At 42.0% G+C, this 14,512-nt stretch overlaps 1 protein-coding gene across 1 annotated transcript in view; it reads right to left on the reverse strand.

Moving 5' to 3' along the window:
* Positions 1–4,130: 4,130 nt before the first annotated feature.
* LOC116306686 (serine/threonine-protein kinase 36) overlaps positions 4,131–14,512 on the reverse strand; it is a 39,293-nt gene continuing 28,911 nt past the window's right edge. Inside the window, exons 31-33 of the mRNA XM_089026856.1 lie at positions 5,276–5,348; positions 5,099–5,195; positions 4,131–4,602 (exon numbers count right to left, since the gene is read on the reverse strand). Coding sequence (XP_088882982.1) covers positions 4,420–4,602; positions 5,099–5,195; positions 5,276–5,348 — 353 coding nt within the window. The 3' untranslated portion in view covers positions 4,131–4,419. The remainder of the gene's footprint in view (positions 4,603–5,098; positions 5,196–5,275; positions 5,349–14,512) is intronic.

The raw sequence follows: 14,512 nt of genomic DNA on the forward strand, positions 1-14,512 counted from the left end.
TATCTATTATACAGTATACACGGTCCGGGCAAAATGCATAGCCGTAAAGTGTACGTTTTCCAACTCTAACAAATTAATGTGGTCGGGGATCGTAGTCAATCGTTCTGAAACGATAAACCAATGAATATCTATAATAAATGTGTTAAAAAAAATAGATTTATCTAACAACATCCATATACATGGACTTTCGAGAGAAAAAAATTAAAGCACAGCGCAGGATCGTTGATGTATATACTATTTGTTCTTATAAAATAATGTTTTTCTTTTGCATTCATAATTATTTCGACATCAAACTAAGTCTACTTAGAATATATCATAAGTAAGTTCTATTGGTTTTCCCCTTTCGGTTTTACTAGTGTTTTAGTTCTTGCTTGTCGTGACGGCGTGCTTTTCTTTTGCGCGGCGTGTTTAGACTCGTTAAAATTCGATGGAAACAAAAGAATTAATACCGGTTTTATTAGCAGGGAATTGGCTTTTCTTTCAATTTAGTACCAATAAATCCCTCCATGCGGGTCGTACTGATTTAGCGTGTTTGTGAAATAAGACCAGTAAGAAACTAAGTAAGAAACTAAGTAAGAAACTATCAGACCTGAACGACTCTGTTTTTCTTTCATCTATTTTAAGCTGTAGCGGTGGATAACAGGAAAAAGCTCACACGAAAACCCTTCCCCTACCCCATCGGGTTATAATAGTCTTACGTGTTTGTGAAATGAATACTAATCAAGTGTAAGCTAATTTTTTCTTTCGTTTGGCAACAACAAAAAGGCACTAACTATTAATAACTGGTCAGCACGTGGTTTGAATAAAGCATCAAGTGACCCAGCAATGAAACCAGAACAATCAAATTACGCAACATGGTGGAAAGATTCATTCGAGAACCTTTTACACGTAAACTTGATACTGTACTCCGGTCTAGCATTCAATGGCAAAGTGCATGGCGTAAGATAAAACTGCAAGTTAAGCAATGAGGTTTTGCGTTCCCATTTGATCTCATTTGGTTCTGTTTGAAGTTTGGTGAAATCCTAGTCCAAGTAGACACAAATCGTTTGCAACACCAAGAAAGACCCGAGTAAGGAGCTTATAAGAGCCTTGAACATTTGGCACTGAGTGGGGAGGGGTTGGCAATTGTATTTACAAGAATAAGAGAATAAAGCCTTATTTTAATGGATGGTCGATCATAACAGGTGGTACCTGGTCGGTCTCGAGAGGTTACTTGACAATTACAACATTCCGTAGGACGCTCTGGACAGGTTGCAAGACATTCATGACGTCTTGCGCTCTTTCAACCGATGATCGATGTCACGAAATTTGATAGCCGTATTCCACAAGTGATAAGAGGTTTTCAATCACCAAATGTCTCGGCTTTAAAGTGATGGTACTGGTGTTATAGGACAGGTGCAAATTGCAAAACGTGTGGGATGGTGTCTTAGTAGTGGGTGGTTTTGATTCTACTGCGACACCTCACTGGGATCAGTCCCAAATTTTGTTCCGGTCTTGTGGGCAAAATATTTTGACCTTGGTCGTTCTGCAGGTTTTCCTGTTGCCACCTCTTGAGCTCGTTTACTAATCCAGCCAAGTGAACAAGAATCAAAGCTAGTGCAAGATTAGCTTCAATGAACTTTGAAACTTTGACCAAAAAATTTGAAATTATATTTTTCGCTCATGCGCACGTCTTGTAGATAAAATAAATTCGTCCTTGGTTCCCGAGGATAACACTAAATAATTATAATAATAATAACAAGTTTATTAGTCAGGGTTCGCGCCTTACCATAACTGATAATTTTCAGGTGGCTCTCAATAATAAATCCGTGCCTTTTTAAATGGCATTTACGATTTCAATATTTATAGCGTCTAGATTGAACGTAGAGGTTTCTATAATCAATATTTGGATTTTAAGCTGATCTTTGCGGAGGAAGGAAAAAAAAAGAGATCATATTGTAATCCTATTATTCTTGACCGTCTATGGAAAATATCTAATATCTAATGAACTCCACGTCTTTTAGTCCTTGATGAAAATCTACACGCGAATTAATTCTCTGCGTGAAAAGAAAATAATTGTATAATGTGAAAATAACAACAACCAGTTCCGCCATTCTCCCTCAGAAAGTCATGATATTTTTGTGCGGCATCTCAGACTAAAAAACATAACTATGCATTTCAGTTTAGATAAGTGTCATTCTGGTTCAACCTTTTTTCCTGAGAATAAAAATTTGAACAACAAGAACATGTTTGTTGAAAACGAGAACTCTGGGAAAAGGGTTATCGTACGCGGAATCTGTAAATACTTTTGCGCTGTTTCTGACTCAAAAAGAGAACCACTTTAAAATAATAAGCGTAATGTTAACGAATTCAGATCCTAGGCAAAATAATCAAGTCTCGCGATAACAAAAAAGACAGCGGTTTTGAATCAAAATTTGAAAATCACCGAGTACTATACTCTATTGAGAGCCGATTATTTTTTCAATATACAAACTTCGAGTGGCATTAAAAGCCACCGATACACTGCTTTGAAAGCCTAATTACATCTGAAAGCTTTCAAATACTTTTAAAGGTAATGATGCTAAAAGGTTGGCTAAAGTGAAAACAATAAATGATGGGTTTACCTAAGTGGGGTTTATGTGGAAGACAAGTGTTGAGTAGTTTTAACGAGCACGAGCTATATTAGTGCAAAATAGTAAAGTATATACTATAAAGTGGAAGTGGTCGGATGATAATAAAACTACAGAAAATCAAATTATATTGAAGCAAGGAAAAACATAATGCTAGTTCAGGGCCGTAGTCACAAATTTCTGATTGGTTCGGTTTTCGAGGGCTTTCGGTTTTTCTTACATTTTTTATTTTATTTTTCTTACATTTTTTATTTTATTTTTCTCATATTTTTTCCCGAAAGTTGGTTCGGTTGAAACCGGACCATCCGTACCGGTGGCTACGGCCCTGTAGTTTGAAATAAAATGAATGAAGAAATGAATGTGAAGAAATGAGATATCAAAAATGCTACTTATAGAGCAAGGCATATATAGTAAGTGGAAGGGATGGATTGGGTAATCACGAGAAGATGCATGTGTATGGAAGCAGAGAAGAACAAAACTAGTTTAGGATAAAATGAATAAGATAATAAATGAATGAGAAGAACAAAGAGTAGATGAAAAAATGCGAACGCTGATTATTAAGAAATTATAATGTGTATAAGGGTTACATGAATAGTAATGACACTCCGGATCAAAATGTGTATTGAAAATAAAGGAAAAATAATAATAAAATAAAAAACGAATAAAAGTGACTCTAAAAACGATGATAAAAAGAAATCAGAGAAGACAAGAGAGAGAAAACAGCGCGATATGCAACATGGGTTTTATAAAGATTTAGAATATTATAGAGGGCGTTAAGTGCTAGGCATTGATAAGAACGAATAAAGAAGACGAATCATTTGCGATCTACTCTTATCATTATTGATTACCAACCACAAACAATATCAGGTTTAAAATGGTAATGAAATATCGCGGGCTGACTGAAAATAACCTATTATACTCCTTACGTGTCGTATTCACCGAACAGAAAGAGATAAGACAACCTAAGTATGTGAAAACGAGTTTCTTTACCATATTACTTTAATTCTAATATTACAGCATGTTGTTTGCAGTTCAATCACGCACGAGCTAAAGTTACAAATTCATTTCCTTTATTACTGTGAGAAAACGCCAAGAACGTTAGGAAAACGGTAGATTAATGTTGGGCCAAAGCCTTGTCCTTGATTTTAAGTCAGATCACACAACAGGTAAAGTCAAAAATGACTAATTCGCGTCTTATTCGGTATGAAAAAAACCCGACAAGGACAGAAAACAGGAGAGAAATGGTGCGCCAAGCATCGTCTCTTAATAATAAAAATAATAAAAATAAGTTATTACCTATTTGGCGCAAATTCGCATGTCGATATGATAATATGCATCTCTTCATCTCAAGTCAAATCAAGCGCTAGATAAAGTCGAAAATGGCTAAATCACGTTTTAAAGTGCAAGAGAGAAAAAGTCGAGCTGTAGAGACATGTTTACAAAACAGGTCAGTAATATAAACAGCGGCAGCAATATTGAAATGAAATAATATTATAAAAATCTTTTCTTTATTAGGAATAACGTGTAGCGTATAGTTTTCAGTTCTCAGTGTGGTATATATATATATCTAAACACGTTTTTTAATTATAAAAACTCTTGAAAATAAAGCATTCTTATCTACTGAACTCAATTACGCTAAGGAAAACTCGTTAAAATGTGTACGACCACGCATTTATTTTAACATAATTTCCAATCTTGAACTCTATCTACAAAAATAAGTTAAATTATTTATGATTCACACCATGATAAATACTGAGCTCATCTTCCCACACTATATACATATCTACAAATGTAAAACTTTGAAATAGTCCTATCGATCACGTGACTTAAGCTTCTTTAAGATATGCGTACAATGTTCCGACACGGCGTCTTCACCTGTCCGCGCACTTAAAGGACTGGGAGGTACGCTGGATGTTTGACTGCAGGCGATAGATAAGCGGGATTTGTCAACCATTCGTAAAATTTGTTGTTCGATACCAATTGTAACCAAAACCTTCGCAAAGAAAAGAAAAATGCATCAAATAGTGGCGCAAAATCCGTTTGAAATAGAAACGGGGCATGCATGTTCAAGGCAGTAAAACGGGTCAGCGGTTCTTCAAATAGCGAGAGGTGAAGGAAGCTATCTATAAATGCGCGTGGCACCTCACTACACTTTAAAACATAAAATATAAACAACAAGAGCTTTTATCAGGCAGACAAACGATAGCTGAAAAGAGCTTGTTAAAATTAGTAAAATAGTGAAGTGTGAAGGAAATAACTTCAAAACTAGCAAAGTGTGCTGGAGGCAAGAGATGCCTTCAACGAACGTTTTCATAAAAAATTTCGAATTTTAAAAATTCACATCTAGTTTTGATTTTATTGTCTACAAACTTCGCCTTTAGAATTCCAACAAGCTCTTTTCAGCTATGGTATTTATTTTTTCTGTCCTGTGAGTTTTGGAGACCCTTGGAATAACAATAAAAGCTCAATAAATACTTGACAAGTCATACCTCTCTACACGTGGGGTTCCGACAGTATAATCTGAGGGTTTTAAGGGCTGCGATTTTGGCATCAGGATGACTATCATTACAAGCCATCTTCAGAATGCTAACAAATGATAACAAAAATATTTTAAAATGAAATTAAAATAAAGGATTGATGGATATTTTTAGACAGAATTGCCTTACCCATGAGGTGCTTGTTCTTTGATCAGTTGTGTATACAAGACAGGAGAATGTCTGACTAGATTACCAAGGGCACCTAATACAAAATAACGATACTTCAACGATGATGAAACAATAAGCTACTTGTTCGATGGTCAGCGAAAACAGCATTAGAGCAAACACAACAGTAACAATCACAGAAACATTATAGCAACATTAGCAGCAGTAGCAGTAGCAACATCATCACAATCAGGTAACGACAGCAACATCCGCAACAGTAGCAGCAGCAGCAGCAACAGTAGCAACAGTAGCAGCAGCAGCAACATCAGGTAACAACTACAGCAGCATTATTACCATCAGGTAAAGCCGTACAACAGCAACAGCAAAATCAGCAACAACAAAAGCACCAGACGACACAAACACCAGTAGTATAGGGAATGGGGGTTCCAGCGCAATCTCAACACGGGGTAAGACCCGCGTCAAAAATCCATCTACGGACGACCCCCACTCCAAGTGTGGTTGAGGGCAACAGCGCACTTAAATATGTTAGTCTATATATGGAGTGCGAAGAATGTAAGAAGTTCGTTAACGACTTTTGCATAATTTGTCTAAGACCTAAAGTTATCGTACCTAAGCCAGAACCCTTTTGGTGTTGTGGTAAGAAAATGCAAATAGAAGACGACACGTCAGCACAGTGTTACGAGTGTGGTAAGAATATTCGTAATGCCGTACCAAATGCTACCAAAGAGCAATATTACGCCAATGGAGGTCGTAAGAAAACGCCATATAAGAGAATAAAATACTTCAGGGACTGGATGAGTCATATCCAAGGTTTACATCTGGTATATTTAGACAACGAAGTAAGGAAGAAAATCATAGACCACTTAGAAGAGACAACCCCGCAAAGTCTACGGAAAACGTTGAAAAAATTAAAACTAGGGAAATATTACAAAGCTATTCCCTATCTTTTGTCTGAAATTACCGGTAAGTCTATTCCCGAGGTTTCTGATATGACAAAAGCCGAGTGGATGTTTTGTCGGCTGGATAAGGATATTCCTTATTACCCTGACGTAATCTACGAAATATTTTACGAAATTGACCCCAACCACCCCCTGTTAGGATGGATTCCGAGAAGATAGTGAATCTTATGGCATAAGATGAGCGAATAGCATAAATATTACGCGTAATTTCCAGACTGACGTTCAATATGTAAATAGAATCCTGTCACGATATTTACTGAGCAAGCTTTCTTTGAAGCTCTTCTTTCGCTTCTTGATAGATCTTTTTGCGAGATTCCTCGGAAAGATCTTTTACGACTGTTTTTTTATTCCTTATGTCCGTCTTTAGTTTCTCGTATTTGTCTTCTTCGGCCAGAATAAGCGAGAATTCTACGTCGTCTATCTTTCTGTCACGCAAAGCCTTTGAGACAAGATCGGTAATAGTATTTACTTTAGCCCTAGATAGAGCTATTGTCGTGTCATGCTTGGATATTTTCGTGGATAGCTTTTTCATAATGCCCGTAGCAACAGCCGAAATAATACCACAGGTTGCCCCAACGCCGGCCAAAGGAACTCCAACGATTATTCCCGGCCCAGTAAGCGAAGTAGCAACGCCAGAGCCCGTTAACACAACAGATATGGATCCTGAAGTTATCGCAATCTTATGTAGCGTACTCCGGGCTCTAACGTACTTTTTTCTAACTTTTTCATAGTGTTTTGCCTGCCCTTCCAAGTAAGCCAGGATTAAGTTCGCTTTATTCAGACGAAAGTTTTCGGCGTTTAGTTCGTTAGGTGTAGTATAGGGAACATCTGGGTACAACTGAGGTGCTGAAGGTATAACATCCATTATATATACTAATGTACGACGCTTTTGGGAATGATATTGAGGAGCAGCCACATCACGACAACCGGGATTACTGGAACTGGAGGGCCTTTAGGAAGATGTTTCCGCATGCAGACCCTAGTAAGTTCGAAAGGAGACCCGATGGGATTTACTTTAACGGCTCCAGAATGTACAGCAATGCGGACTTGGAGCCAAAGAACCCAAAACCCGAGCATAAAGAAAGGCAGCCTAATTTTCCAGAGAATTTATTACCGGCAACGGAGGATTACCCATTTTACGATAACAAAGGTGGCGCAAATGACTTTGCTAAGATGGTTACCTCCTTAGAAATCCCCGTGGGCCCTACGACTTTCAAAATAAAAGTCAGAGACATCTTTAGAGAAACTGCCATGAAACATACCTCAGGGAAAGAATCCAGAGAATGGTTATCAGGTCCCAACATGCGGTATTGGCCGCAGCAGTTAAACTTTGCTGTCTGGGCTGCTACTAAAGGATGCGGTATAGCCGCGGACATGTTCCATATTCCTTTCCTGCGATTTCATGTTGCTTTTACTATTCGTAGGATATTGTTTGAGTTAGGAGCACCGCTTCCTAGTGACACTATCTTTAAGCCGAAGGATAACAAATATGACAAAGTCGCATGGGAGCGATTAAGGAATGAGTTTAAGCTTACCAACCCTGATTTTCGCAACAAAGAGGGTGCCGCCCATGGTTTAGGAGAGACTTACACCTATGCTTCGTATGTTGGCGCCAGCATAGAAACTCCGGGTATGGGGTATCCTAGCAGATGGGAATTCTCCGACTTAGGGGGTAAAGCGTCAAAAGGTGACTTGATTTACTTCATAGAAAGCAAAGAGAAATATCCTTGGGCGCCTTTCTTTGCCGCAAAGGGCATTGGTCTAAAGAATCTCGCAAGGATTAATCGAAGCATCGAAGCCTTTGTTTACTGCATTCTAGGGGCCCAGGTTAGCACTCGCAGCCCCATCGTAGATGCCTCCGGTGCGTCGCAGGAAACGCAACAAGTATTCCTTGTCCTCTTCGAAAGCGCTGTTATTGAGAATGAGATCTCTAAGTCGGTGCAGAGATATCAACTTGCAGTGCAGCAGTCTAAAGTGCGACTGGATTACGCTTTGTCGCCTGGTTGTTGGTTGATGCCAAGTAATTTGGTTATCAACGCCAATTCCGTCGTGGGTTACAACAATAAGCTGCAGCGAGCTACCAAGGACATGAAGTTTGGGGCGAACGACGTGAACTCTGACACTCTTAGAAGCATCCCCCATTTCGTGGAGAAGCCTAAGAAGGAGCACGTAGAAAAGCCCGCACCAAAGAACGTAAAGAAGAAGGTTTTGCCTGCGATACCTGAGGAATATGACCATAACTTACTAAAAGCCGGCTTAGCCGCCGCAGGCGTTGGTCTGAGCTATTACATATGGCGATGAACAACCCCTACGTAGCTGGAGTAGATTGTGTCTATACGACTTACACAGGCGAGAAAAAATACACCCAGGCATCTTGGGTTGATGTCACGGGGATGTCTGTGGACCTGAACTACTCAGGAAAGAAGCTGATAATATGCAGTATTTGCATTGGTACGAGCAGCCATGCCAACGTCGGCTTTAGGTTCCTGGATGAGAATGGCGTACTGCAGCCTATGAGAAATAAGACGAACAACAGGGAGCCTGCGCATTTCTCCGTAGAGCCCAACCCCAGCAGTGCCGAAAATCTATCGGTTTGGACTTTCCACATGGTCGCCGATTGCCATGGGAAGGTAAAGCTGCAAATAAGAGTAGACGATTCTGGTAGTGTTTGCATAAATAGCATAGAAAATCAGAGAGATACTATCTACAATCACAAGACCATTAGCACTCTTACGGTAATGAGTCTATAGAAGGGAATTTATTCCCTGAAATATATGAACCCACACGCGAAGGAAGATTGGTTTCTTCATTATTTGGAGGAGAAGGAATACTTAGAACAGCATTGGTATGACACCGGGCTGTGGGTGAAGGTTGGGGGCTTGGGATTAATCGTGTGTACTATTAGCATTAACACGGGGTATTCGTGCAATGCTGGGTTTAGGATTGTTGATGAGAATGACTATTCATTACTGCCTTACAGAAAAAAAGATAATAATAGGAACCCGACCCATTTCTCGTCGGAGCCCCCACCGCAAAGCTCAGAGGACATAACGTCGATAACTTTTCATATGATAGTTAATTGTCAATACGCGAAGCTTCAGGTTCTTCCCAACGACGTTGCCTACCTTCGGATAAATGGTCAAGGCGCTGCTTCCGCTGATGCTGCTTGGTGCCATAAACCCATTTCTACTATGACTGCCCTACCCCTGATACCAAATTATCAAGGCGGCGCGAATACTATCTTTACTTATCCCCAGTCGAGGACGCCTCGGGCGCCCGACGACGATAAGCCACCAGTAATACACAAGGATAAGATTAACCCTTCATCTTCTTCAGGAGTACCACTCCAATAGCGACGACCAAGATCCAAATGTTATTCCCCACGAACTTTAACAGTTCGCCGCCGGCCCTAAGTGCCAAGGAAACGACCGAACCCAGCAGCCCAGGAAGACCGGCTGCCATCTTTTTTCCCAAGTCCGTCAGCCCATTGCCTAATTTCTTTACGCCCGCGCCCGTAGCCTTAAGCGTGGATAGGATAACTCCTACTACGCTCGAAATAGCGACCGCAAATGCCAGTGGAACGCCATACTTCAAAAGGGCTCTTTTTACCTTTTCCTTGGTGGTAAGCCCCAATTCTCTTTCCAGGTTGTCCTTTTGCGCCTGTAATTCCGCAACTCTCTCCTGAAGGGCTTCTAATTCCCTTTGGGCAGCCTCCCTTTCTTCTTCGGTACGAGTTAGGTCCGCAATTATTTCCTGCTTTTCGGATATGTTTTTTTCCAGGTCTTCGATGGCCTGAGTTTTTTGCTGGATTTGCTCTTCTTTAATGTTGATTTCAGTAACTAACTGCCGCCGCTCCACCAAAGAACCCTCTATGGTGGTTTGTAATTTCCTAACTTCCTCCTGACTCATGTTTAGGTCCTGCAGAGCAAGGCGAAAAGCCTGTCGAGCTGTATCCCTTTCATCTAAAGCCTTTTCGGCTTCTCGTTTAATTTGCAGTATGCTTTCGTCTTTACTTTGACCCAGCCGCAACAATTGTTTTTTATAGCTTGACTCCCTTTCCTTTAGCGTTTTTTCTAACGCCGCCGTCGGAGCATGTGATTTCTTAGCCTCCTCCAACTCCCTTTCTGCTTTATCCCGATCACGTAAAGCCTGATCTAAGTGTTTCGTCATTTCTTCCATTCTTACGTCTCGTTGACTAAACTTCTTCTCAGCATTAGCAAGTAGTCGACTTTGCTTTTCGTACGCCGCCTCTTTTTCTTCCAGCGCCTTTTGCAGTTCGATAGCGCGCCTTTCTAGCGCAACCTTTTCATTCAGGGTTTGCAACCTTTCTAACATGCTCCTAGTAGCCTGCTGAAAGCCTTTTAATCTTGAGACGTCGCCCCTAACGTTGCCCTCCTCATCAAAGAGGGGTTGCGGTTTTGTCCAGCGGTCTTTGTCGGGAAATCTTAAGTCTTGGACGCTTATGAGGACTTTGTTTCCCTTTTCCGTAAGCTTTACGTCGTCAGCATCAAAGTTGTCGTAGCGCTGCGTTAGCTCTTGCATTGCCCACTCTACGGTTTCCCGCGCGGCTGCTTCGTCTGTGTTTTGAAGTTCCAAGTACTCGGGGACGGGGCTGCCGCGGTTCCTTGATTGCCACATGCGATTCAAGGCTGCCTTGAAGCTTTTCCACCTATTGCCATACTTGCTTATCAAGGCCATGTCGTAAAGCAAAGGCTTTGCCCCCGCGTTTTTAGTCCATTCATCAAATTCTTCATCGTTAATATCGACTTGGCCTTCTTCGGTAAGGGGGTCAAAATCCGTTCCTTCTACTTCCATTATATATGATAAGCTCAAAGTTAAATCCCAACGTATTACCTAAGCAGGTTGGCGGGCTGAAAGCGGAACGCACCTTTCACCGGGTCACCTTTACCCCTTCTAGCGCTAAGCCAGGGGAAACCCTGTATGTGGGCGTTCCCCGCCTAACGGATAACCTAGTATTGGTTCCTGGCACCCTGGCTTTAAGGTTCGACCTAGCGGTACAGTCAAGCCCCACAGATGAAAGGATTATCGTTAACAACGTGGGTCGCAACATTGTTTCTAAGATGCGCGTAAAGTTCGCCGGGGAATCCTTGCTGGACTTAAATAGGTACGATCTGTATACCACGTACAAAGACTTATGGTTGACAGCCTTTGACCGCGCGCAAAGGATAGAACAAGGAATTGGTAGTGTCATTCTACGTAAGGTTCGCACACCTACGAAAACGCAACCTACTGACGGCAGCGGAGAAACCGCAGTGGCAGACGCAAAGCGAATAAAGACAGCCTATGGTAGTAAGTATGTCATACCATTAGACTTTGAAGTAATCACGAATCACGGTGTCTATTACCCAAGACAGCTTGCCGAACTGCAGTTTGAAGTAACTTTAGCAGATGCTAATAACATCATTGGTGGGCTAAGCACTGCACTTACCACAACAACCCCATACTCTATTACCAACTTAGAATTACAGTACGAAACGGTGTACAGCGAAGAGCTGGCCCGTAGCGCTGGCATGGAGTACAGCTCTGGCAAGGCATTCCTTTACGACCACGTAGTGATGTATAAGACGTTTAGCTTCTTGGATAAGACGGATGAGGTTATCAACCAAAGCATTAACCTCCCCCGAAGAAGTCTCACGGGGTTGATGCTGGTGTTTGCCAAACCCTACGAAGCCGGTAAGCGCGACTCCGAGGCCTTTCACAACCCCAACATTACTAACGTGGGGGTCAACATAAACGGCGTTCCAAACAAGGTCTACTCCCAGGGGATAAAGCCCGCAGACGTGTACAGAGAGGCCATGCGCAAGTTTGGCGACCAAATTAGCCCTGAGGAATTCTTTAAGGACAAATATGCGCTGTGGATTGACATGCGCACCATTAACGACGAAGACCTACATGGTCAAGGCCTCCGTCTAGTAAATACGCAGGATGGCATAACATTGGAGATCAAACGCACCAAGAATGCCTCCGCGGGCGACGGTGATAAAATAAACTGCTACGTCTTCGTCGTGTCTGACGCGCAGTTAAGCGTAGAAATGAACCAATTGAAAAGCGTTGCCTACTAGGACGGCTGAGGAATGAAGTCGTCAATGTTAAAATATTTCTTGAATATACAATGCTTCGCGTATTTGAAAGCAACGGTACGAAACTGCAAGTCGTGCAAGGCGATAAATTGTACTTCAAAGCAAAGGAAGTAGCGGCCGCATTGGGCTACGAACGCCCAAAAGATGCAATTAAGGTGCACGTTCGCGATAAATACAAGGTAAGGCTTAGCGAACTTAGAATGGAGGTGAATCGCCTCCCTTCCAATTCACACCCACATTCCCTGTATGTGAACGAATCCGGATTGTATCAGTTGATATTCTCCTCGAAGATGGCAAAGGCAGAAGAATTCCAAGATTGGGTCCTCGAAGAAGTCCTACCCGCGTTGAGAAAGACGGGTAAATATGCGATGAACAAGCGCTTCGACGGTCCAAACAAGTTAGTATTCAAGATCGAAAATGAAGCCGACCTACACGCGAAGGTAGTCGACTACATACGTAGGTTTTACCCCGATTTCATCATAGCGCCGGGTCTTGGCGAGCTTCAAGATTCAGACAGCAAGCGAATAACCTGCTGGCGAAAAGGCTACCAAGCCGGTCAACCCGACCTCTTAATCCTAAATGCGCATAAGAAATACCGCGGGTTGTGTATTGAGTTGAAAACCCCAAAAGGAAACGGCGTCTTATCCGCGAAGCAATCTAAGAAAATCTCACAGCTTGACGTAAATGGTTACCTAACGATGGTTAGCAACGATTACGACATCATCTGCCGTGCCCTGATGGATTACGCGGATGGCATTCGTATTCCCTGTAAGGGCTGTGTAAAGCGGTTTAAGTCCTACGCCACTTTGAAAACGCACCTAAAGATATTCCATAGGTATAATGAAGCTCAGCTTGACTCACTGGCGTGATCTCGTCCACGGCAAAGTATACGAAATAAAAAATTACGTCGTCTTCGAAGACATCGACCGTTTACGGTTAGTCCTCAAAGACTTAGAAGGCAAGGAATATTCCCTTTGGGCGCCGGATTGCGTGCGGTACGTAATTCAGGGCGAGGAATTCACCCACTTACGCAGCTATGGTAAGGTAAATGGCCGATGGAAGTTTGACATTGAAAGAACAGTCACTCCATCTCCTCTTTGTAGTTAAGCGCGTCTGCTAAAGTCCGCTGCGCTTTAGGATCCGCGGAGCACCAATGCCCCACAAAGGATCCTTCGGAGAATACCCTGTCGCAATGAAGGCAGGTGTATTTTTTACGCGGCGGCTTACGAGGGGTAATGCAGTCGGCAGGTAGTTCGCAAGTAATACAGTCCATATATTGAAAGGGTAATTAGAATGCCTCCCAGAAAGGCAGCTGCGCTAGCATATACCTTTAAAAGGGGTCCTTATTTTTATTTATTATTATTAGATTATGCAAGCGCCCTTAAAAGGGGTCTTTATTTTTATTTATTATTATTAAATATCCTTAATTCATTATTATCGAATATTCTTAATAATAATAAATAAAAATAAGAATGGGATTTGAGACTCTTTGCACAAACCCTACTTTACTATCTTAGGTCCTTTCTAACTTCTACGGGCTTTCCTTGCCGCCTCATTGCCGGCATGCCAAGCTTCGAAGCGATCTAAGTACTCCTTGAAACCGCCTTGGCCGTCGTAGAGGCACTGCCAAACATGTTGGTCACTTCTTTGACAGCCGCAGCGCTCACAAGTTGCCTCCCAATATTCTCTATCCTCCCACCTTACGCCTTCGACGCAGTCAAACTCCGCAAAGCGCTGGTCAATTTCCTTCTTCCGGCGCGTTAACTTCCTTTGGGTTTCCTTTGGGCAACATCGTGCAGCAACGTCGCCGTGCTCCTCGCAAGCCACGCTCAGTAGGTCGTAATTGCCGCGGCATCGATGTCGATGCCATTCGTCGTTCTTGTCCTCCTCGCAGCGCTCACATACGTTCTTTAGGCAAACGCGGTTATCCACGTGGTAATCCAACATTTGCGCGCTGCTAAAGAGTCGATTACACTCCTTACAACGCCTTTCGCGTGCCTTCTTAGCGCATACCTTCTTTTCCAGGTGGTATTTTAACATTTGCTTGCTGCTGAACTCCTTGTTACACCGCTCACACTCCATATATAATAAGGATTTAATAACCCTTATATGGGATACCGCATAAAGTCCTTAATGGACTCTTTTGCCCCGGATACTATTTCAAAGAGTGTCTCAGAATG

This window comes from Actinia tenebrosa, unplaced genomic scaffold (assembly GCF_029948245.1).
Source record: "Actinia tenebrosa isolate PJP-AT-01 unplaced genomic scaffold, QUT_ActTen_1.0 PGA_scaffold10__47_contigs__length_13832649, whole genome shotgun sequence".
In the NCBI taxonomy this organism is placed as follows: Eukaryota; Metazoa; Cnidaria; class Anthozoa; order Actiniaria; family Actiniidae; genus Actinia; species Actinia tenebrosa.